General features: G+C 42.0%; 1 protein-coding gene across 4 annotated transcripts in view; it reads right to left on the bottom strand.

The window, feature by feature from the left end:
- The window catches only part of CEP41 (centrosomal protein 41), a 46,117-nt gene extending 22,143 nt beyond the window's left edge, over nucleotides 1-23,974 (bottom strand). The window contains exons 1-3 of one of the 4 annotated variants that reach the window (XM_040471953.1): nucleotides 23,865-23,949; nucleotides 22,825-22,907; nucleotides 10,205-10,268 (exon numbers count right to left, since the gene is read on the bottom strand). In XM_040471953.1, coding sequence (XP_040327887.1) covers nucleotides 10,205-10,268; nucleotides 22,825-22,866 — 106 coding nt within the window. In that variant the 5' untranslated portion in view covers nucleotides 22,867-22,907; nucleotides 23,865-23,949. Of the gene's footprint in view, nucleotides 1-10,204; nucleotides 10,269-22,824; nucleotides 22,908-23,413; nucleotides 23,687-23,864 lie in introns of those variants that run through there. The other 3 variants (XM_040471955.1, XM_040471952.1, XM_040471956.1) reach the window with 3 other exon arrangements.
- Nucleotides 23,975-24,696: the final 722 nt, after the last annotated feature.

The raw sequence follows: 24,696 nt of genomic DNA, 5'->3' as shown, positions 1-24,696 counted from the left end.
ACACACACACACACACACACACACACACACACACACACACACACACAGAATCTCTATCTCTTCCGCTGTCTAGCACGAAAGGCACTCGGAGTCACTGGCTAAGTGAAATTTACTATGAAGACGTATTGTCTGAAGAATCCTTATAATAAATTCTTTTACAACACAAATAATCACATCCCAACTTGGCTTGGGTTTTTGTCCACCCGATTTGCTTTAAGCTCTGCACGACCTGATCTATTACCACCCCTGTATGTACGATCTGTGTGACATCCGTATTGTTTCAAGACTCAGGTAGCCTCGAAATGCTTAAGGTGCTATTTAGCTTCTACTTAGCTTATAAACCCAACTCTATCAATAGTGTTACGCAAAGACAGAGTACAATCGATAAACTGGGTGACTCATTCATTAGACTTTTTCCCTTTGTTTCCTTATTATTTAATAACATTATTTGTACCGAGCCAGTACGAAGAGCAAGTGATTTTGAGCAGCAGTAATCTAAAGTGGGCAAGATTTATAAGGCACGAACTCAGTTGCTAAGAGACAACTCCATTGCTTTATTTTTCTTCAATATTTCCCTCCTCTCCGGAGAAGTTCTTTTTGGCTCAGAAGGAGCAGAAAGCGTGAAAAGAGGCACAGTGGTCCTTTGTTAATCTCAGTAAGTTCTATGAGTATATAGTGCTTTCTGCTTTGTAAGAGGCTTTCACATACATTTCTTCCTTTGACATTAAAAAAAAAAGGACAGAATTAAATACCAAATAAAAATGAAGAGTACCTAGTCCGTAATGGGTTTGAGTGCTTAAGACCAAGGCTATCAGCAAATATTCAGGAAAAGTAAAGACTAAAGAAGAAAACAGGAAACGACTAGCTTGTGGGGAGAGAACAAGAGTAACGGGAATTTACAAAGAAATTAACAACAAGGCTGGAAAAGACTAAGTGGAGGAAATCTAGAGAATTCTAGGAAACTGAAGACATTTCAGATAGGAGACTGCATCTAGACTGAAACGAGGGGATAAACGCAGGCGATAAAAGAGTGTGGGACACTGACAGAGGGAGAGCCCTGTGGCTTGGCAAGTGTCCCTGAATCGGCCTGCAGTGCGGCAGAACGGAAACCCACAGAGGGTGCTCGAGAATACACAAGAGCCCTGCGGTGGAGACTGCACAAAACGCCGTCAGGGATTTCATCGGAAGCGTAATCCATTCATGGCACAGTCTGGCAATGCTGGGGAGCGGGTAAGACACACCCAGGCACCTATGGAACAAAAGAAATATTTGAAGTTCAAAACAATTCTGCTATTTCCCGCCATGGCTATACATCAGTGTTTGGGTTTAGAGGAGGAGTGGAGTCAGGAGCATGGAAATCAAAAATAATCTTTACCCAGGAGGAAGATAGCAGTCTTTGAAGAACGCAGGAGGTGATGTGGGTGAAGACTGGAGATACCACGCAATTCTTGATTTCTTGTGATTAACTCTGAATTGCTCACTGTTTGGTAAGAAAAGATTAGAGACCCATCTATTTAGCCTAGAAATGAGGAATGTTCACTCATACCTGTGCCTATTTCTACTGCTGTGACTGCGGACCTTAAAAACCTGCCACTCGGGCTGTAAGGTTATTCTTGGGCTCCCTGAACCAGGACTCCTCACCCTTCGCACCTCCTGGCACCCATACAAGTGGTGACATTTGAGTAGGATGCTGGCATAGACGCTGGCTGTCCCAGGCCGATGGCTACCCAGAGAGCTAAAGGGACACAGATCGCGGCACGTAATAGGCCACGGCACATCAGGTGGATACTTTCTCTGAATACACAGGGAGGTGAGTCATAAGAATGCGCAGAAAACACATGAAAATAAAATCCTCCCCTGAAATTGACTTTAAAATAATTTCTAAATTTGAAACAACAAAAAAATCGAACACTGGAATAAGATTTCTCTCCCACACTGACTTTAAAATACTTTTGAGTTTTAAGCAACGAGGTACACTTTGGCCCTTCCAAAAGCTATTACAAAACTGGTTTGGGAGACTTCTGCCTCCAGGAAGATGAGTAGGTGTACTTTTCTCTACTCCCCCAGCTAAGCACAACAAAAATACTAGACCACTCAGTAGATGGGAGGAAGTATTGGCAAATCATCCTTCTGATAAGGGCCTAGTACCCAGAATACACCAAAGAACTCTTAAAACACAACGATTAAAAAAAAAAAAATTAAAAACCGGGCCAATGATTTGAACAGATTGTCCTCTATGGGAGATACACAAATGCCGGTAAGCACATAAAAAGGTGCTCCACATCATTAGTCATTAGGAAAATGCAAATCAAAACCACAATGCGATACCCCTTCACATCCGCAAAGATGACTATGATCAAAATGACGGACAGTAACAAGCATCGTCGAGGACGTGGAGAAAATAGAGCCCTCCTACATCACTAGTGGGAATGCAAAGTGGTGCAGCTGCTTTGGAAAACGGTTTGGCAGTTCCTCAGAAAATTAAACACAGAGTTACCACGTACGGTCATCCGTGACTCCTAGGTATAGAACCAAGAGCATTAAAAACATATGTTCACGCAAAAATTTGCACATTAATGTGTATAGCCGCGTTATGGCCAAAAAGTATAAACAATCCACATGTCCCTCAACTGATGACTGGCTAACCAAAACGGGGAAGATCTATACAACAGAATATTATTTGGCGGTAAAAAAGACCGAAGTGTTGATAGATGTTGCAACAGAGACAGACCTCGAAAACATCATGCTGAGTGAAGCCAGACACAAAAGGCCACATATTACAGGATTCCATTTATATGAAATGCTCAGAATAGACAAACTCGTAGCTACAGAAAGTAGGTTAGTGGTCACCAGGGACAGGAAAAAGTAAGGAATGAGAAGTGATTGCTATTGGATATGGGCTTTCTTTTGGGGGTGACAAAAATGTCCTGCAATTAGACAGTGATGATGGTGTCACAACCTTGTGAATGTACTAAAAACCTCTGAATTGCTTAAAAGGTTAAAAGGGTGAATTTTATGGTAGGTAAATTATACCTCAATTTAAGAAAATAACGTATCAGTGCGCCTGAAAGCAGCAAGAGAAAAACTGGTATCTTTCCCTATATAAGAAAAACAGTTCAAATGACAGCAGATTTCTCATCAGAAATCATGGCAGCCAGAAGGAAGTGGCACAGTATTTTTCAAGGGCTGAAAGAAAGGGATTGTCGACCTAGGCTCCCACACCCAGAGAAAACACCCTTCAGGAATGAAAGGAGACCAATTGGGCAGATGAAGGAAAACTAAGAGAGTTTGTCACCGAAAGACTTGCTCTAAAGAATAGCTAAAGAAAGTTCTCTAATCGGAAAGCAAAAGGAGGAACCTGGGAATTTCAGGAAAGAAGAAAGAATACAGAAAGCAAAAGTATGGGTATATACATTTTTTTTCAAGTGCCTATGGGATATACACCAAGATAGACCATATCTTGAGTAATAAAATGGACAACGATGCATTAAAAAAAAAAAATCAAAACATACAGAGCGTGTCCTCCAACCACAATGGAATCAAACTGGAAATCAAAATAACAAGAAAATCTCCAAACACTTGTAAACGAAACAACACACTTCTAAATAATCCATGAATCAAAAAAGGAAGTCTCAAAGGAAATGAAAAGGTACACTGAACTGGATGAAAATAAAAATACAACATATCAAAATTTGCGTGACACGGCTAAAGCAGTGCTGAGAAATTCATCGCACGAACTATGTGTATTAAAAAAAAGAGGAAAAGTCTTAAGTCAATAAGTTAAGCTCCCACCTCAAGAATCTAGAAACAGAAGAATCTAGAAATGCAAAGCAGAAGGACAGAATAATAAATATGAGAGCGAAAATCAATGGAATTGGAAACAGAAAAAACAATAGGGAAAACTGATGAAACCAAGAGTTTGTTCCTTGAAAGGATCATGGACAAATGTATAGCAAAGAAAAAAGGGGGCAGATGCAAATTAGCAGTATCAGGAACAAAACGGGGGCTGGCACTTCAAGAATCAGCAGGATAATAAGTGCAGATGACAAACAGTCCTGCTCACGTAAATATGAAAATTCGGATGAAATGTACTAATTTCTCAAAAAACACAAACTAGCACAGCTCACTCAATAGAAAACAAATAATTTGAATATTCTCCGTAACTATGAAGTAAATTGAATTCAAAATTTAAAAACTGTCAGAAATCTCCTGGTTCAGATGGTTTTACTAGAGAATTCTACCAAATGCTTAAGAAAGGATGAACACCAATTAACCAACTGTAAAAATTAACACCAAGGTTTTGTTTTGTTTTCGATTCAATCTTTTTCCTAATGGGTATGTTATTTCCTTAAATTGAGGTGCCATGTACATACAATAAAAGGCCACCCTTTTAAAGCGTGTAATTCATAATACACAATCTCTTCCAGAAAACAGAACAAGTGGAAATACTTCCCAACATTTTATGATGCTGATGTTACGCTGATGTTTATGATGCTACTAACACTAGACAAAGACAGGAGAGCTTGGGTGGCTTAGTAGGTTAAGTGTCCAACTTTGGCTCAGGTAATGATTTCACGGTCCAGGAGTTCGAGCCCTGCGTTGGGCTCTGTGATGACAGCTCAGAGCCTAGAGCCTGTTTCTGGATTCTGTGTCTCCCTCTCTCTCTGCCCCTCCCCTTCTTGCACTCTCTCACTCTCTCTCTCTCTCTCAAAAATAAATAAATGTTAAAAAAAATAGAAAAATAAAAAACTAGGCAAAGACAGTCCCCCCCCAATAGAATTACAAACTAATGTACCTCATTAATACAGACACAAAAATCTTTAACAAAATAATAAAGAGAACTGAGCAATATGTAACAAGAATTATACACCCTGACTAAGTGAGGTTTAGTCCACAGATGCAGCAATAGTACAATATTTGCAAATCAAGGTAATCCATCCTATTAACAAGCTAAAGACAAAATCATATGATTCTATCAATTGATGCGGTAAAACCATTTGATGAAATTCAAATCCTACATGATGGAAAATTCTCACAAAAATAGGAATAGGAGGAAACTTCCTCAGACAAATATGACTCACACTGTACCTGATGATGAAAGACTGAATGCTTTCCCCCTAAGATCATGAAAAAGACAAGGATGTTCACTCTTTGGGGTGCCTGGGTGGCGCAGTCGGTTAAGCGTCCGACTTCAGCCAGGTCACGATCTCGCGGTCTGTGAGTTCGAGCCCCGCGTCGGGCTCTGGGCTGATGGCTCAGAGCCTGGAGCCTGTTTCCGATTCTGTGTCTCCCTCTCTCTGCCCCTCCCCCGTTCATGCTCTGTCTCTCTCTGTCCCAAAAATAAATAAACGTTGAAAAAAAATTTTTTTAAATAAAAAATAAAAAAAAATAAAAAATAAAAAATAAAAAATAAAAAAAAGAAAAAGACAAGGATGTTCACTCTTAACATTCTTATTTGACATAATTCTGGAAGTCCTAGCCAGTGCAATAAAGCAATAAAAGGAAATAAAAGACATGTACAGACTGGCAAGGAGAAATAAAACTATTCTTTTTTGGTAGATGACATTATCATCTACATAGGAAAGCCCAAGGAATCTACCAAAAGACCCCAAACAAACAAACAAAACTCCTTTTGTACCTAATAAGTGAATTTAGCAAAGTCCCAGGATTCAAGAGAAACATACAAAAATTAGCTGTATTTCTGTATGTTAGCAATGAACACAGTAACACCAAAATTAGAAATACAATACCATTTACAACTGCTCAAAAAAAAAAAAAATGAATACTTAGGTGTAAATCTAACAAAACCTGTACAGGACCCTTATGCTGAAAACTACAGTATTGATGAAAGAAACCAAAGAAGATCTAAATAAATGGAGAGACATATAGTAGTCCCCCTTTATCCTCAGGGGATATGTTCCAAGACCCCTCCCCTCAGTGGACACCAGGAACCATATATAGGTACTGAACCCTATATACACACTATGTTTTTCTGTACATACATACCTACCTATTATAAAGTTTAATTTATAAATTAGGCACAGTAAGAATTTAACAACAATAACTAATAATAAAGGAGAACGATTATAATACATACTATGATAGAAGTTATGTGAAAGTGGTCTCTCTCTGTTTCTCAAAATAGCTCATATCCTTGGGCGCCTGGGTGGCTCAGTCGGTTACGTGCCCCACTTCGGCTCAGGTCATGATCTCAAGTTTGTGAGTTTGAGCCCCCCATCGGGCTCTGCGCTGACAGCTCGGAGCCTGGAGCCTGCTTCAGATTCTGTATCTCCCCATCTCTCTTCCTCTCCCCAACTTGTTCTCTCTCTCTCTCTCTCTCTCTCTCTCTCTCTCTCTCTCTCTCAAAAATAAAATAAAAGAAACAAAAAGAAATATCTTCTACCCTTCTTGTGACGATGTGAGATAATACAATGCATGATGAGAAGAAGCAAGGTGAATGACACAGGGGCTGCGATGTGGCATGAAACTACTATTGACCTTCTGAGATACGTCAGGAAGAGGAACACCTGCTTCCGGACCGCGGATGACTCTGGGTAACCGAAACGGTGGAAAATGAGATCTCAGAGAAGTGGGGGGAACCACTGTCCCCTAGTAATGGGTTGGCAGACTCAACATAGCAAAGGTGTCAGTTCATCCTAAATTGATATACAGGTTTAACGCAACTCCTATCAAAGTCAGAGCAATGCGGGGCGCCTGGGTGGCGCAGTCGGTTGAGCGTCCGACTTCAGCCAGGTCACGATCTCGCGGTCCGTGAGTTCGAGCCCCACGTGGGGCTCTGGGCTGATGGCTCAGAGCCTGGAGCCTGTTTCCGATTCTGTGTCTCCCTCTCTCTCTGCCCCTCCCCCGTTCATGTCTGTCTCTCTCTGTCCCAAAAATAAATAAATGTTGAAAAAAAAAAAAAAGTCAGAGCAATGCTTTTTTGTACATGTAGATAAGATTATTCTAAAATTTACACGGGGAGGCAAAGGAATTAGAATAGCTAAAATAATTTGTAAAGAAAAATAACGTGGGGGTAATCAGTCTAACCAATTTTAAGTATCAAATTTACCATAGGGCTACAGAAATCAAGACTGAGATATTGGCAGAGGGACAGACACACAGGTCAATGGCACAGAATAAAGAACCCCAAAATAGATCCACATAAATAGGCCAAACCGGCTTCTGATAAAGGTGAACATACAATTCAATGGAGGAAAGGCAGCCTTTTAACAAATGGTGCTAGAGCACCTGGACATCCATAAGCAAAAAGTTAATCCTCATCTAAGTTGCACATCTTATGTAGAAATTACCTCAAGGTGAATGACGGACTTAACTGTAAAACCTAAAACTATAAAACTTTTAGGAAAAAAGCACGATAGAAAAATCTCTGGGATCTGGTCTCGGTAAAGAGTTCTTCGATTTGACAGCAAAAGCAGGATACAAAACAGGAAACATTGATAAACTGGACTTTGCCACAATTACAAACTTCTACCCGTCAGAAGGCCCTGTAAAGAGAATGGAAAGACAAACTACAGACTGGAAGAAAATATTTGCCATCCATCCAACAAAAGGCCTGGTAGCTAGAACACACGAGGAATATTCAACACTCAAGTTAAAAAGCAAACAATCCAATCAGAACACAGGCAAAAGACATGAACAGATATTTCACTGAAGAAGATACACAGATGGCAAACGCAAATCAAAACAGCAATGAGATACCACTGCTCGTCTCTCAGAATGGCTAAAATTAAAAATGGCAACACCACCAAATGCTGGTGAGGATGTGGAGAAACTGGAGCATTCAGTCATCGCTGGTAAGAATGTAAACCGGTGTAGCTCTTCTGGAAAACGGTCTGGCAGTTTCTTAGAAACCTGCAAACGCAACTATCATCTGACCCAGGAGTTGTGCCTGTGGGCATTTATCCCAGAGAAACGAAGACTTAAATTCACCAAAAAAAATCAAGACATGAATGTTTATAGCACCCTTATTTGTAACAGTCAAAAAGCTGGAAACAGCCCAGATGTCCCTCAACAGATAAATGGTTAAACTGTGGCACATCCATACCAGGGAATACTACTCAGTAATAAAAAGGTATAAGCCAATAAATGCAGCAACCTGAATGAATCTCCAGGGAATTATGCTGCGTGCAAAGCCAATTAAACAAAAAAAGTTGCATATTGTATGATTCCATATATATGGCGTTTGTGAAATGACAAAACTATAGAAATGGAGAACAGATCTGTGGTTATCAGGGGTTAAGGACGGACTGAGGGTAGAAAGTGGGTGGCGATGCCTTTAAAAGGGCAACAAGAGGGACCCTAGTGGTGAAGGAAATGTTCTGTATCTAGACTTGTATGTATCAATGTCAGTATCAGGGTTGCAATACTGCAGGATAGTTTCCGTAAGATGTTACTATGGGAAACTGGGTTAAGGGTACATGGAATCTCTCTGTATTATTTCTTAAAATTCCATCTGAATCCATAATCGCTTCAAAATAAAAGGTTTAATTAGCAAAAACACTACTTTAAAAACCCGACGATATAAAAGGATACAGGCAATTACTATGTATTATAAAAAGCAGACTTGAGTCTCTCAGTTTCAAAAAAAATTGAAATTACTATCAGGTACTACTATTAGGTCAAATTTTGGTTATGACTTGGGGAGTTGAAGGGAAAGAAATGGGTTTTCATTTCTGTCAATTTCCAGGAGAAAAAAACCCAAAGATACAGACCAATCTGTGTATCTGAGGTAAACCTCAGGTCTTAACACCTTTAATTTTAAGAAGGGTCCAAAAGAAATGCATTCCTTTATAGCTGTCTTTGAAATATTGTTTGGACTCCTCAGAAAAAATATGGCGTCCTTCACAGAATAGCTTATTCCAGAAGGGTGGGTCACAGCTGCAGTTAAAGGGAGACAGGAAGACACGGAGGAGTTGAAGGAGTTGAAGTAGAAGGAATGAGGCTGGGGGGGGGGGGGGGGTGGGACAGCTGGCCTAAGGGACAGTGGCCAGGACTTCACACCAGATCCCCTGGTGTGCCATCGACTTCCTCACCCTGCATTCCAATCCTAGTTCTGTCTCCTTTACTGAACATCAAGCAAATCACATCATCTCCGTGCCTCAATTTCAAGCAAATCACATCATCTCCGTGCCTCAATTTCCTCCTCCTCAAAAATGGAGCTAAAAGTTTCTACCTCCTGTCAAACAGGATATTTGCAAGGATAAGTATCTGTACAGCCTGGAAATGTTTGAAAGAAAGGTCCCAAGAAGTAGTATCTGCAAATGTGGTTCATTTAGAACATTCAACTGAAAGTCTATTTTATATGGGAAAACCTGCATAATGGAAGACAGTAATTTTGAAGGAGACTGGTGAAAGGGAAAGACAAAATGAATGAACTTTAAACCAAGTCGGTAGCTCATCTATATTTCTTCAGTTGTCCTCAGGTTACTGACGGCAAATTCAGCACTGCCCAAGCCATGTGGGGCCCCAATCCACCAGCAAAACCATCTTACTAGAACGGATTGTCCATAGTAGACGTTAAAGGATTGGAAAACAAAACAATTAAGAAACCAAAATCTCACAAGACTGCAAATCCACTAGGGACCTAAGCAGTGGTCTACATCGTGCCACTGAAAAACGTTAAGAGCATGGAAATAAGCAGCGATGCGACTCTTCATTTCATTTTACCTGAAGCACTAATTGAATTTTGCCCAGTAGTTTAGTGACTCACTCAGGTCTGTCTGCCTGCACTTGTATCTAAGCTCTCTGATTGCAAAAGTCACAAGTCGCACTCATCTATGTCCCACGGTCCATAACTTTGCGTGTAGTTGGCGCTCAGCGACTACTGAATTGAACACATGCTCACAAATATTATCGACCACTCCTAGCTTGAAGGCATATACTTAAGTTGTTCCAAAGCAGAGGCCGACCACCTGGTATTTAGCTTCAGCCTTGTTAACTTATCGAGCAATGTTTTTTATCAGTTTCTCAATTTATCACAAGCTAAGGTCTGTAAGTGGAAATTTTTACTGATGATCTGGGGGGGGAACAAAAAGGTTTTAAAGAAAAATTCTGAGCCCAGAAGGACATGGGGCAAGACAATGAGAAACTCTGCGCTTTGACTGATATCGGGCGTAACAGCCTGCTTCTTATCAATAATTATCGGATTTTTAAAAAAAGTTTTAATTTTCTAGTATTTACTCACCAGTATCCAGTCTTGACTTGATATGCTGATACCTTGGGTTTTGTGGTATTCTTTTGGTTAGATACTAAAAAATAAGAAAATTCACAAAATAATCAGGTTAATGTAAAAATAAGGGTGACAAAGGTGGGAAAGAGTCAGATACTTAAAAAACAGAACAGGTGATAAAATTTCACCAAATTTAATGATTTTTTAAACATTTATTTATTTATTTTGAGAGAGAGAGAGAAACAGGAGGGGCAGAGAGAGAGAGAGAGAGAGAGAGAGAGAGAGAGAGAATCCCAAGTAGAGTCCGCACCGTCAGCCCAGAGCCCAATGTGGGGCTCGAACTCATGAATTGTGAGATTGTGACCTAAGCCGAACCAAGAGTCGGATGCTTAACCGACTGAGCCACCCAGGAACCCCAAATTTTATCAAATTTAAAGAAGGAAAGAGCCCTAGAGGTTCAACTGTCCATTCAATCTAGGACTCTTCGCCACAGCATTTCCATAGGTGAGAATGGTTATCTTGTTTCCGTCAAAATATTTTCATTTTTTGTCAAAATAATCTCATGGCCCTATATAATTAGGAAGAAAAAAAAAAAACCTCATAAAAATTATTTCAGACATCGAGCCCAAACTAGTCTCCCTTTAGTTCCATCCAGTCCACTGTCACAACCCTGAACGAGACACCCTCCACCCCTGCCTCAAGAAATCTGTTCAAATAACTAAAGGCAGCTCCCTGGTCCTTCTTTTTTAGTTTTACTCTTGGTATGATGAGGCCATCTCCTCTGGACACCCTTTAGATTTTCTCCACATCTCCCCTAAAAAGTAGCTTTTGGACCCAGACCTGAGCACGGCGCCCAGAGGCTACTAGGCCGGGACCCTGCTTGGCAGTCCTCCCCTGCTGCTTGCCTGGAGTCTGAGGCTCCACAGATGGCATTGCGATGGCATCTGCTCTCGGGGCCACTAAGGCTCATCATGGGCCCAGGGTAAGTTTGTGGTCATCAGAGAATGCCTACGTCAGGTCTCCCTTGTCCTGTACTCTGGGAGGGACCTCTAAATCCAAGCACAAGACCTTTACCCATATTAAGTTTCACTGGCATTTGCGAAAGCCATCCAAGTGAGGGAAGGCTAGTGAATCGACATTTCAAGACCTAGATTTCTTGGGATGCCTGGGTGGCTCAGTAGGTAAAGCATCTGACTCTTGGTTTCGCTCAGGTCATGATCTCACAGATTGTGGGTTCGGGCCCCACATCAGGCTCTGTGCTGACAGCATGGAGCCTGCTTGGGATTCTCTCCCTCTCCCTCTCTCTGCACCTCCCCTGCTCGCTTGCTCGCTCTCTCTCAAAATAAATAAATAAACATAAAAAAAAAAAAAGATCTAGCTTTCTCGCTCAGGCTTTTTTCTGGTCTACAAGTATGAAAATCGTATGTTCAGTCACAGGTAGCTGTGGAATACGAAATTAAAACTGGTTAATACTTTTCTGGTTTCGTCTTCTGCCACTCTCACACATGACCCCATGTTAGCGTTGCCCGAGCGCTCCCTTAATTTGCTGCACTCCCTCAGATCCTCAGGCTTAGCAAATGTCTGCCTAGAATGCCTTTCCTCGACTTGTCCTCGGACAAAACCTTACTTCCTCTGTAAGGTGTCCAAGGTGGAATTGGGCATTTCCTCTCCCAGGCTCCCAGAGTACCCTGTACCATTGTTCACACCCCACCCTTCTCTATATGCCCTTGGAGGCAGGGACAAAGACGTACTCATTATCTGTGCACACCCAGGACCTAGTACGTGGTAGGCACATTTATTGAGATGCAGTCAACAAATGAATATCTAGAATGCAAAGTATATTACAGTAACTACCTGGTTCCTTGGAAGGGAACACCAAACTTTATTATTATTTCTTGAGATTATTTTTATGTATTTATTTTTTTTAAGTAGTCTCTACACCCAGTGTGGGGCTTGAACTCATGATCCCAAGATTAAGAGTTGTGTGCTTTACCGACCAAAGGAAAAAAACATCCGGTGGAGAACTAAAATGTAAAACCCCTATCATATGCTCTTGAAAACACAGTTAACTACAGCATGTCCTGTTGGCCAGAGTTTTGAATTTCAGAGACTAGGAAGAATTTCTAAGAACTGGGGGCACCCATAGAGAATTATCAACTTCTAATTTTGCCAAGAATGGTCTTTTATTGTTATTAAAAAAAACTCATGACGTTGTCTCTGGTTTTCATTTCACTCTAGAGAAGTAAAACCTTTGTCCTGAATGCTTAGCATTGGGCCTCAGATGTGTGTGTGGAACCCCTAAGCTTTTTCATCCTTAGAGAAAGCCTGGAGAGCCCCCGTTTCCATCTGACCAGTAATCTACTGTCTTTAAGACAAACTGACTCTAACACCAATTCCAACTCCGGAATTCCTAGATGAAGACGGAGAAGATTCTTAAGCGAGAGAAGGGAAATATTTAAAGACTAAAAGGGGGAACTTTAGGGCAAGATATCCCAGAAGAAGACAATATCATAGCAAAACAAAACGAAACATCAAAAAAAAAAAAAAAAAAAAAAAACAACCCAGAAAACCAGGGAAAACATGTGTCTGGTAAATTGAGTCAAGAAAAGCTAATAGTAGAATTCAGTTATCTTAGGCTAAGGGATTTTTTTTTTTCATTTTTTTCTGTACTCTGTATTTTTATAATTTCTATATGCTATTTCCTGTTTTTACTTTTGTTTTGTTTTGTTTTCTGCTAGTTTCCTAGCAAAGTGTCTTTTGAAAGACTCCAGGCTAGTCTCTGCTGAACCAAGGGGATTTGTCCATACCTAAGCCAACATAGCTAAGAAGTGAGGGTGTCTCTGGGGACCAGGTGTGGTGGCAGCAGAATGATGGGGGGGGGGGGGGGAGTGTGGACAGCTGCAGTCGCTGGGCCCCTCCCGCCCCCGGTTTTCCCTTACATAGACTAATGAGAAATCCATATGCTGCAGTAGAAAAATGTAGTGTCTCTTTTCCATTTTCCCAATTTGGTCCAACTTCTCGTTCCTGGCTTTCGAGTGCCAACCACAACGTAAAACTCTAAGGAGACCATCACAGATTTTATGGAACTTTCATACTTTTTTCCTTAAAATTCTTGTTTTGGGGGTGACTGTTTCTTGACCTACTGACCAACTGGCTTTTTCTTTTTTTTTTTTTTCAGTTACATACACAGGATGGAATGGTGGAAAGTGAAAGAGCTGAGAAAAGTTCTTTCAAGAAGGACTATTCATTCATTCATTCATTCATTCATTCATTCAACAAAGCCTTACTGAGCACCAACCCTTCAGCAGACATTTACTGGGTGTCTACTAGGAGCGAGCCGCCATGCTAAGCACACAGAGCCCTCCAGCTCTCAGTGGTGCTGGGAAGAAAGACAAGTGACTAAAAGAGTCAAGAACTGTGTCCTGAGCCATGACTTCCAGGCTGAAATCTGAGGGCTAAGAAAATGAGTCAAGCTAAAGGAGTGGTAGGCGGAAGGTAGGGTTTCTGGCAACTGGTAGACCTGGAGCATAGGGGGCAACATGGGGTCAGATGAGATTGAAGAAGCAGATGGGGGGGGGGGGTGTTCATAAAGGGCCTTGTATCCACCCATGCTAAGGAACCTGGATTTTTTTTTTCCTGTAGATGACCATCCTTAAATGGGCAATTTTGCTGCCCCCTTGCTCCTGGGGACAACAGTCAATGTCTGAACACCTTTTAGGTGGGTGGTGGCTGTGGTGGGGCTGCTACTGGTATCCAGTGAGTAGAAGCCAGAGATGCTGCGAAACACCCTACAACGACAGTCCCCCACAGCAAAGACTTAGCTGGCCCAAAATGTCAATAGTGCTAAAGTTGGGAAACCTTAGTGTAGACGATTGGGGAGTTACTGGAGAAAGTAAGAAGAAGTGATGGGATTATATTTCCATTTAAGAAAGCTCATTCTGGCAGCATTCTGGAGAGCTAATAGGATCATAGTCAAGGATGGAGGCACAAAGATCAATTAAGAGGTAGGTGTGCTAAGAAGATCTATGATGCTAAGAAAGTGGCAGAAGAGATGAGGAAGAGGAGACAGCTTCAAGATGTAAAATCAGTAAGATTGAAAACTGACTGGTATAACAGGGTGAGGACAGTGTTAACCATCCTCCAAAAAAGGGAATTAAGGAGGAAGCATACATTGAAAAACAGGAGGTTTTTCATGTTGAGGCATGTTCAGTGTGACGTATCTGTGGGTTATCCAAGACGGAAATGGTGAGCTGGCTATTTGGGTCTGGAGATCAGGAGGTCTGGGGTTGCAGAAGGAAGGTTTGGTGATTGTCAGCATAAAGGCAGCAGGGGAAGCCATAGGAATGGACAAAATCACCATCAGGGACCGTTTAAGATGAAATTGCCCAGCACTTAAGGTCTGGTAGAGAAAAGCACCATGTTTGAGACTCACGGGAGGCCAGAAGAAAGTGGGTCATCAAAATTAAAGAAGAGTTTCAGGAAGAAGGGAGTGGTCAACAGTGATCAATGCTGTCAAGTCCGAGAACAAGAGGTCAAACATGAACAAGTGAGCAAGAATGAAGGCCAAGTAAGAGAATAACAAAGTAAATTTGGATTGAACAAACCAGAATGTTGTTGACGGCCCTGGTGGAAGAGGTTACAGTAAATTGACAGAAGCAGAAGCAAAAGAGCAGGTTGTATGAGATGGGGAGGGAGGAAAACACAGGATAGCAGCCAGATGGCCTTTTTTTGCCCCCTTGAGAGTTGCTAAGGAATAAGTTTTTCTTGTTGATTTGTTTTGTTTTGGAAGAAAGGACAGATTTGAGGATGTTTAGAGGCTAGATAATAGAAGTTGGAAATGGAGCAAGAAGGTATGGAAATGAGGGAGTGGGAGAGGATGAGGCCCGGAGCCCAGGCAGAAGGCTCAGCTCTGGATACTGGCTATGTATTCAAGATAAAGATACCAGATAGGCGATCACAACGAAGTTCCTCGGGAGGAGGGAGGAAGCTAAGAAAGTTCATGGTTGTGATATGATCAGGGGCTCTTGGAGAGCAATCAAAAATGTGAAAGACCCTTTGAGGGCTTACATCTCTAGAAAGGTCCAAAGATAATGTCCTCCCCGTGTGGCCATGCCTCCCCAGCTACTTCACTTCCACTCGGCTTTCAAGACCCAGCACAAACATGTCTTCCAAGAAGACTCCTCTGAAGGCCCCAGTCAGATGGACATCTATTCCCTACCTGGACTGTCACGGCTCTTTGTACTAATCATGATTACTCCTTGCTTCCGGCACTTGGGACATGGCTCTACCTTCCAGATCTCTGCACCTGCTGTGAGGCCTTGCACCAGCAAGAGCAGTCAGGACTGCCTAATGGATGGAGATGGTTCTCACACCTGAGCAACACACAGCATGCGTGTCAGCACCACACGACGGCCCTGGGAGTCTGAGGCAAAGGGAGCACTCACACACGGCTGGGGGATGTGGGAGACTTTGCGGGAGAAATGGCACTGGAGCTGTGTCTCAAGGGTTGAACTTCTATGGATACGATGAGAGAGGAAACAGGTGGGAAAAGCATTCCGAGTGGAGGCAATTCTAATAGCAAAGCCACTTTAAAAGCAACTGTAAAGAACAGCATGTTTTCGATTTGCGAAAGAAGGTACAACAACCGTAATGAAGGTAGCCGATGCTAACATTTATTGAACACTTAACCATGTTGTCAGGCACTCGACTAAGCATTTTACCTACATTATCTCATTTAATCCTCACAACAGCCTGTGAAGTAGATACCAGCATTATCTTCATCATACATAGTAGGAAAACGGGCACAAAGTGGAGTGACCTCTCGAGGTTACTCAGCGGGTGAGAAGGATGGAACCTGGATCAAAACTGGGTCGTCTGGCTCCAGAGCCTCCACTCTTCCACACTCATTCCAGGGTTCTGAAAATCAGATCCTCTGATGGATTTTTGATAGTCCATGAGTCCTGTGAAACTACGCAAAATTTTGTGTGTGTGCATTTTTATGGGGAAGGGGTCCTTGTTTTCACCAAATTTGCAAAGAGATTTGTGACCTAAAAAGGGTTAAGAACCAGGGGTATATGAAATCCTGTGCTGTCTGGTGGGACCATGGATAGGCAGGCTCCAAGTAGAGAACCCTGAATGTAGACGAAGGGCCTGGAGTAGGCCCTGAAGACAATGGAAGGTACCAAAAACACTGAGCTGTGAGCCACATAATTGCAAGAGTATTTTCGCAGATTACTAACACACAATTTATGAATCCATGGATGTTGGAGAGGAAGGGAGAAGTATGAGAATCAACAATGGGATTTTTCTGAAGGAAAGTCACTAAAAAACGAGTGGCATTGTCTGAATCTCAAATCATTCAAACACGAATGAGCTTTTCTGACTTCCCACCTCTCTCAAAATGGAACTCACAAGGTTGGTTGTATTTCAATGGCAACATATGTAATAAGATTTGCCTTTAAAGGATTTTTAAAAATACCATTATACATTTTGTTCAGAATTTCCCTATTTATCTCCTTTGTATAGACAGGAGGTCCATCAAATGAAGGAAATGAATTCAATCTTGAAAAGAGCCTCATTTAAGGCAATCTCACACTTAACATAGGTCTTTTAAAGAGCTTTTTTTTTTTTTTTAAATGGGAGTTTTGATCTGGCCCAATTCTACTGAGCTCAAACACTAACCCGGACCCTGTATGCACATGCAGCAGCCCCTACTTTGCCAGCAGCTACTACCTATGGCTGATTGTATTTCTCAAGATGTTTGCAACAGAATTTCCCATCTCACTTACACTGTGATGTTGAGACTCCTCACATGGTGGGGTGGGGCCAAAGTCTCCATCCCCAGCCCCACTGGAATCTGGATGGGCTAGTGAGTGTGATGGAAGTGCTGCCTTATGACTTCTGAGGCTAGATCCTAAAAGGCAATACAGCTTCCACCTACCTGTCCTGGGACATTTGTTCTTGGAATCCAGCTACCATGTTGTGAGAAAGGCCAAGCCACACGGAAAAGGCCATGTGTAGGTAGTAGTATGGCTGACAGCCCCAACTGAGGGCCTAGCCAACAGACTGTATCAATGGCCTTGAAGAAGCCTTCAAGTTAGCTCTAGCTCTAGCTTCTGTCTGCCTGAAAAACCACAAGAGATCCCAAATGAGAAGTGCCTAGTCGAGCCTGGTCAGCCTCCGGGACCATAAGAGATCATAATAAAATGACTATTATTTTAAGTCACTAAACATGGGGTGATTCATGAGGAATCAATCTATAATCGGAACATATATTCCGATATATAATTGGAACACCCTCCCCTCCCCGCTTCCTTTCTAGCTAAGCAACTTGGGTGGGGCGGGGGGGGTGGGGACCCCTACACTGGGTATCTGCACTTTACTCCTCTATCTATTGCATTGCAACATGGCTACCGTCCCCACTATTCTACTATGGTTCCTATGGCAGCTGGCCAACATCAGAGATCCCCTAATTGCTGAAAAATGGCTCCTTTTCATTCTTTAACTCACTTGACCTTTCTGTACCATTTGACACTGCTATACAGCCCTACCTTCTTCAGTTTCCACTCCCTTGGCTTCAGTGATACCTCTCTCCCCTGATTCTCCATTGACACATAGATCATTTCTGTCAGCCATTTAAGCACCATGTTCGCCAGGATTCCATCTTCTCAATCTATAGCTTCTCTGTGGGCCAAACACTTAGGTTGAATTCCATTTGTATGCTTCTGATATCCAAACAGGGAACTGTAGCCTGACTTCTCCTCCCAGCTCAGCCATATATTCATGTACTCATTCAACAAATGTTTATTTGCATGCCAGGCAGTGCGACAATGCATACAAGTTTATGTTCTTGTAAGTATGCCAGAAATAAACAAATAAATAATTACAGATTACAAATAAAATAATTACAGATCATGAGCTACTGGATGAAGATAGCATATTGAACACAGGCCTTTGATTTCACTTCCTTCCAAAACCTCAATTTTGTCTTCTATTTTAAGGACATAAAGCTCAAAAAACCAGAGGAGAGTGGGAGAAGGTACAGCAATAGATTTTTGAAGTCTAGAAAGCAGATCAACAAAGGAAAATGACTTGACTGATTCAAGAAAATCAAAGGGAAGGCCAAGAACAATTCTTAAAAGGCTTAGGAAGTGACAGCTCCAGGCACCTCCAGAAGTGGGGAGTAAAAGGAGGGGCTGAAATAAGGAAGATTATTTGAAGACTGATTGAAAAACAACTGGATCTCCAAATCCCTGTCCCCTGTGTGCCCCCCTGAGTGACCTCCCCTCCTCCACCATGGCAGATCTCTATAGATTTATTCCCTGAAAAGAGTTTCTGGACTGGGAGGTATCCAGACAGAGAAAGGCAGAGATATCATTACTGAAAATAGGGGCATTAAGTGAATGATGCATACTAATGTTGAAATTTAGCTCCTAGCTCTAATTCCTCCAGGAATTCAGTTAGGCTTTTATTTTCAGGAGACTGGAGGAATTCTCTGAGCAAAATAACCAGCCTAAGAGGAAAGAGCTGAACCTACAGATTTGGGAGGATAGTTCCCCAAATCATGGCCCAGTGAGATCTTCCTGTAGTTAGGCTCACCATCAGCAAGTCCCTCTCAAATATACAGATTCAAATCACCTGTTTAAGTTTCCTTCTCAAAACATAAATTAATAATTTAGGATTAAATTATTTGTTAAATTATTAACTTATGTATTAAATTAAAGAAGCCTGAGAACATTGCTATGAAGTGAATTGTGTCTCCCCCCCCCCCCCGAATTCATCGCAATGTTCTCAGGCTTCTTTTAATTCTAAATTATTAATTTATGTTTGGGGGTTATACTGAAGCCCTAATCCCCAATGTAACTGTATTTGGAGACGGGGCCTTTTGGAGGTAATTAAGGCTAAATGAGGTCATAAGGGTGGGACACAAGTGTAATAGAATTAGTGTCCTTATAAACAACGACACCAAAAGAGCTCTCTCCCCTCTGCACAGGGCACACAGAAAGAAATCTAGTGAACACAGTGAGAAGGCAGTCATCTACAAGGCAGGAGAGACCTCTCACCAGAAACTAAACTGGCCAGCACCTTGATCCTGAACTTCCCAGCACTCCAAAACTGCCAGAAATAAATTTCTGTTGTTTAAGCAACCCAGTCTGTGACATTTTGTTATGGTGGCCTGAGTTGACTAGTACAAACATCTCCAACAAACCAAAAAGAAAAATTGCAATAGGGAGGAAATACCCTATGCAGGGAAAAAAATAGTTCAAAAAACTATCATTAGAGAAATGAAAACATATATCCACACAAAAACTTGTACATGAATATTCATAGTAACATCATTCAAAATAGCTCCAAAGTAAAAACAACCCAAATGTCTATCAAAAAGAATAAAAGACGTATGTCTACGCAAAGACTATTATCCAGTAATAAAAAGGAATGAAGTACTAATACATGATATAACATGGATGAACCTTTAAAACATTATGCTAAGTGAAAGAAACCAGTCACAAAAGGCATTTTGCATGACTCCATTTATATGAAATGTAGACAATAGGCAGATCTACACGGAGTAGATTAGTGATTGTCAAGACTGGATGGGGAAAGACAATGGGAAAATTGGGGAGTGATAGTTAAAGGTTACAGGATTTCTTTTTGGTGAAATGAAAATGTTCTGATCAATGATGACTGCACAACTCTGTGAATATATTAAAACCACTGAATTGTATACTTTAAATAGGTGAATTATATCTCATAATGCTGTTACGAAAAAATGAAAACTTGACAACTTAAAAAAATTTTAAAAACTTTAGCTCTACAACCATACCAAGTACTCACGTAAGCGTTAAAAGAAAATAATTAAGTTGGGCTGTATTTGTCTGACGTGGAAAGATCCCCAAGACTTATTGTTAAGCGCAAAAAGCAAGTCAAAAAAGCCATATATCAAACGTTATAACATTTGGGTAAAACAAAACCACAAGATAAAATTCTCTCTCTTTACACACACAAGTGTGTGCTCACACACACAGACACAAATGCAGAGCAAAAGTTTTGGCAAAGATAACTGGAAAAAAATTATAAATAGTGATGTAGGAAAATTTTCCTACATATTTACAAAACCTTATAAATAGTACAGAATAAAATAAAGGCAGACAGACATTCCAGGAAAAATAAAAAGTGGTAAGAAAGAAAATGTAACCGTAATGATTACTGCTTTGGCAATAATCAACATTTACACAGTAACTTAAAAAACAAACACACAAACAAAACAACAGTAAAAAAAAAAAATCCAATTAGAAATCAGGCAAAAGACAAAAACAGATATTTTGTTGAAGAAGATATAAATGGGAAATAAGCGCGTGAGAAAAATGTAAGATGTTCAACCTCAGTATCCATTGGGGAAATGCAAATTGAGACCACTATGAGATGTCACAGTGCACCTATTAAAACAACTAAAATAAAAAATATCGACAATACCAGATGTTGCCAAGAATGTGCAAAAACTGAATCTCTCATACACTGGTGAGGAGAATGTAAAATGGTACAGTCACTCTGGAAAATAGTTTCTAAAAAACTCATATATGCTCACATACGACCCAGCAACTACACTCCCAGGCCTCTATCCCAGAGAAATGAAAATGAACATCCACACAAACAGCTGTACCCAAGAGTTCGTCTCTTTATTTATAATAGCCTCAAACTGAAAACAAGCAAAATATCCTATAATAAGTGAATGGGTAAACAAACCGTTATACATCCATGCCCCAGAATCCTAACCAGCAACAAAAAGGAACAAACTATTGCCATAAGCCACAACTTGGATGTGTCTCAAGGACATTAGTCTGAGTGAAAAAAAGCCAATCTCAAAAGGTCACATATGGTGTGATCCCACTTATGTAACATTCTCAAATAACAAAATTACAGAAATGGAGAACACATTAGTGATTGCCAGCGGTTAGGATGAGGAGGAGGAAAGTGGATGGGACCAGGAAGGGATAGAACGAGGGAGATACCTGTGGTGATAGAATAGTTCTGTATTTTGATTACAAATATAAACCTGTGCAAATCTGGATTAAATCTACACAAGTGAAAAAACAGCCTAGCCTAGAACTATACATGTATTATATAAATGTCAATTTTATGGCTTTGATAGTATACTAACATAAAATATAATCAGTGGGGCAAATTGAGTAAAAGTACATGGGACTGTACTGTTTTGGCAACTTCCTGTGAACCTATAGTTATTTCAAAATGAAAAGGTTTTTGTTTTTTTTTTTTCAGATTTTATTACTTTTTCTTTTAGTGTTTATTTTTGAGAGTGAGAGAGAGAGAGCACACGCACATGCATGAACGACCAGGGAGCAGGGGAGGGACAGAGAGAGAGGGAGACAGAGGATCTAAAGCAGGCTCTGCACTGACAGCGAAGAGTCCAACACGGGGCTTGAACCCACAAACCGTGAGATCGTGACCTGAACCAAAATCAAGAGTCGGATGCTAAACCAACTGAGCCACCCAGGCACCCCACAATAAAGTCTTTTATAAGGACACATCAGGGTCCAAAACAGAGCTCTTAAGAATTAAAAACATGATGGCAGAAATTAAATAGAAGGATTACAAGATAAAGTTAAATAAACAATCTCCAAAAGAGGAAAAAGACCAAGAAGTGGAAAACAGGAAATAAAACTTAAGCAAATTAGAGAATCAGTCTTACAGAAGCAACATGAGAATAATGAATTCAAGCAAGAGAGAATGGAGAAAGTGGGAAGGAGAAGTCAACAACAAAATAATTCAACAAAATTTGACAGAATAGACATGAATTTCTGGTTCCCACCAAAATGAGTGAAAACAGACCCACAGCAAGGCATATCTTTGTGAGACATAACACTGGAAACACAGAGAAGATGCTACAAGCTTCCAGAAAGGAAAAAAATCAAGTCACATACAAAGGAACACGTGGCTTTGGACTTCTCCACAGCCAACACTGGACGCTAGAAGACCACAATGTAATGTTTTCAAAACGCTGATGGTCTCCCACCAAGAATTCCATACTCAACCAAACTTGCAGGCAGGTAAACGTGAAGGCAGAATAACAACATTTTCAGACATGCGTGACATTTTAGACAGAAATAAAAAATATTTATTCCGCATGCACTCTTTTTCAAGAAACTACTGGAAATTGTGCTCCACTAAAACAAGGAAATTGGACATCTTCCTCTAGGACACAAACGTATGACCACACAGGGCATCCGTGCTTCTCTCCCCTACGCTCCTCTAATCCCATCAAGGGTGTCAGCACCGATGGGTAGGTAGCCCCAGCTGGGAAACTAAGTCATCCATTCCACTCTCATTTCTCAAAGCTAAGCATGAAGTCTTAACGACTTAATTCCCTAAATACTTTTCATTTCTGTCCCTAGTTCGATGGCTTTACTTTAAGTCTGTATCATAAATACCACCTAACTAATCTGCCTATCTCCAGTCCTGGCCTCCTCAAATCCTTTCTCCACAAAGCAGCTATAGCCATCGGCCTAAAATGCAAATCTGACCACATCACTCAGTTACTTACAACTTATCAAAAGTTTCTCAAATTCAGACCAGCAAGCAAGATCAGGATGTGGCAAACTGCCGGTCTCCACACCTACCTCCCTCACCTCCGTGGTAGAGATTATATTCGATCCTGGCATTCTCCTGCAGATCCCAAACTTAGCCTCACAACTTTCTCAACCTAGCTCACAGATATCCACCGCGAAATGAAATGAATTGCGACTCCTGTTCCGTATAAAGGCCGAGTACTTTAACGAGGCACAGGGGGCCCTTCCAGAATTTACTCCTGCTTTTCTACAGGGAACTGTCCACTCCCCCCGTTTCACACCTCCTCATCTTTGCTTTTGCTATTCTATCTGGGACGCTCCCTCACCTGGCTCATCACCTTGCCATTTCATACCATCTCCAGGACCTTCTCTCACTTCCTTAAGTGAGTCCAATCTTTTCTCTGTGCTCTTTTAACTTGTTCCCAAACCACACTGTACTCAAATTCTGTTTACAAGTCTCCCTCACTAGACTGCACTTACTAAAGGACAAATGCCTTGTCTTACTCTATTTCTAGCACCCACGGCAGTGTACGAGTTCCATAAACATTTGTTGAAATTAAGTGAGCACAAATGCAGCAGGGTACTAGGGGTGAAACAGACAAGAAAGTAAAAGGTCCCATCGGGAAGAGGATAAACTAACGTCATAGTTTGCTTCCTTTACACATGGCTTGCTCTGCTTGTTCCTGCTCATCCTGTATCCCCAGAATCAGAAACGATGGCTCCTTTTGACTTTGCTCCTTTTAGGGTTCAGGGCGTTCATCTGCATGTTCGTTATACTGTGGAACTGCCACACCTAGACTGTAAGCCCTTTGAGGGAAGGGGCTGTGTCTTCGGGCACTTCGCTTCTCTGGGCGACAAATGGCGGGGTACAGCGAACGTTCGGGAGGGTGGTCTCTCACCACCTGATGCCGGACTTGGCTCGCAATCCCCCAGGCCCGCCCCGCCTCCCTCCGCTCTCCAGACCCCTCCTCACGGCGGCCGCCTCCCGCCTTCCGGCCGACGGAAGTCGCTAGCTGCTCTTCCCGGCCCACGTGGAGCCTTTTCCGGTGCGCCCGCCCCCTCCGGCTCTCCGATCGAGACCTGACCCTCACCTCGGGATTCCCAATGTGCCTCCGGACAGACATATCTGCTCCAACCGACCACGCCGGGATTCTAGCCTCGCCGGTAGCCTCTAACCCTAACTTCCTACCCCGACCACCTCTCTCGGCCGCCTCCTTACAACCTCTACTCCGATTGGCTTCCCTGCCCCGGCTAGCCAATGGAGGCTCTGTTTACTCTCTCTTTCCAGGGTCAAGGGGGAAGCGAGACGCCGCTCAATGGTTGCCAGCGGCAACGGGGGGACGCCGGCTGCGGAGGCCCTTTGTGCTCCGGGCAAGGCCCGGCAGGCTGCAGCCTGAGAGCGGGAAGAGGGGCGTGGGGGGAGGGGCAGGCTGGCGCCTGCGCGTGAGCGGCTATGCGGAGCCCGGGGAAGGGGGGGGAGGGGAGGGGCCCCAGAGCAGGAATTGGTTAAGGGGGCTTTGGGGGGAAACAAGGAGCTAATGTGCAAGCACATACGTGGCACGGGCACTCTCCCCTCCTAAGGCCATCTTAAGCAAACATCTGGGCTACTTCTACAATAGGGAAAAGATAGGAGACAGGGCTGTTCCTCAGGAATTGGAGAACCTGTAGTTTCATATTTTCAGGTTAGGTTAATATGCAAATCATGCGAAATATCATGCGTCAATACAGTAATTATTGTTGCCTTAAAAGCGCTTTAGCTAGCTAGAGAATGGCAGCTTTAATTGCAAAGCGCACACACCATTCTGTGATTCATCATTCGCTTAACAAATATTTAATAAGCACCTTATGAGAAAAGCTCCAGTAGGTTGTGTGGAGGATGGGAGGATGACTAAGAACCAATCCCGTTGTCATGGAAACCATTGT

The sequence above is a fragment of the Herpailurus yagouaroundi genome, unplaced genomic scaffold (genome assembly GCF_014898765.1).
Source record: "Herpailurus yagouaroundi ecotype Mexico unplaced genomic scaffold, PumYag 100, whole genome shotgun sequence".
Lineage (NCBI taxonomy): Eukaryota > Metazoa > Chordata > Mammalia > Carnivora > Felidae > Herpailurus > Herpailurus yagouaroundi.
Note: the sequence above shows the minus strand (reverse complement) of the source record. Positions and strands in the feature narration are given on the sequence as shown.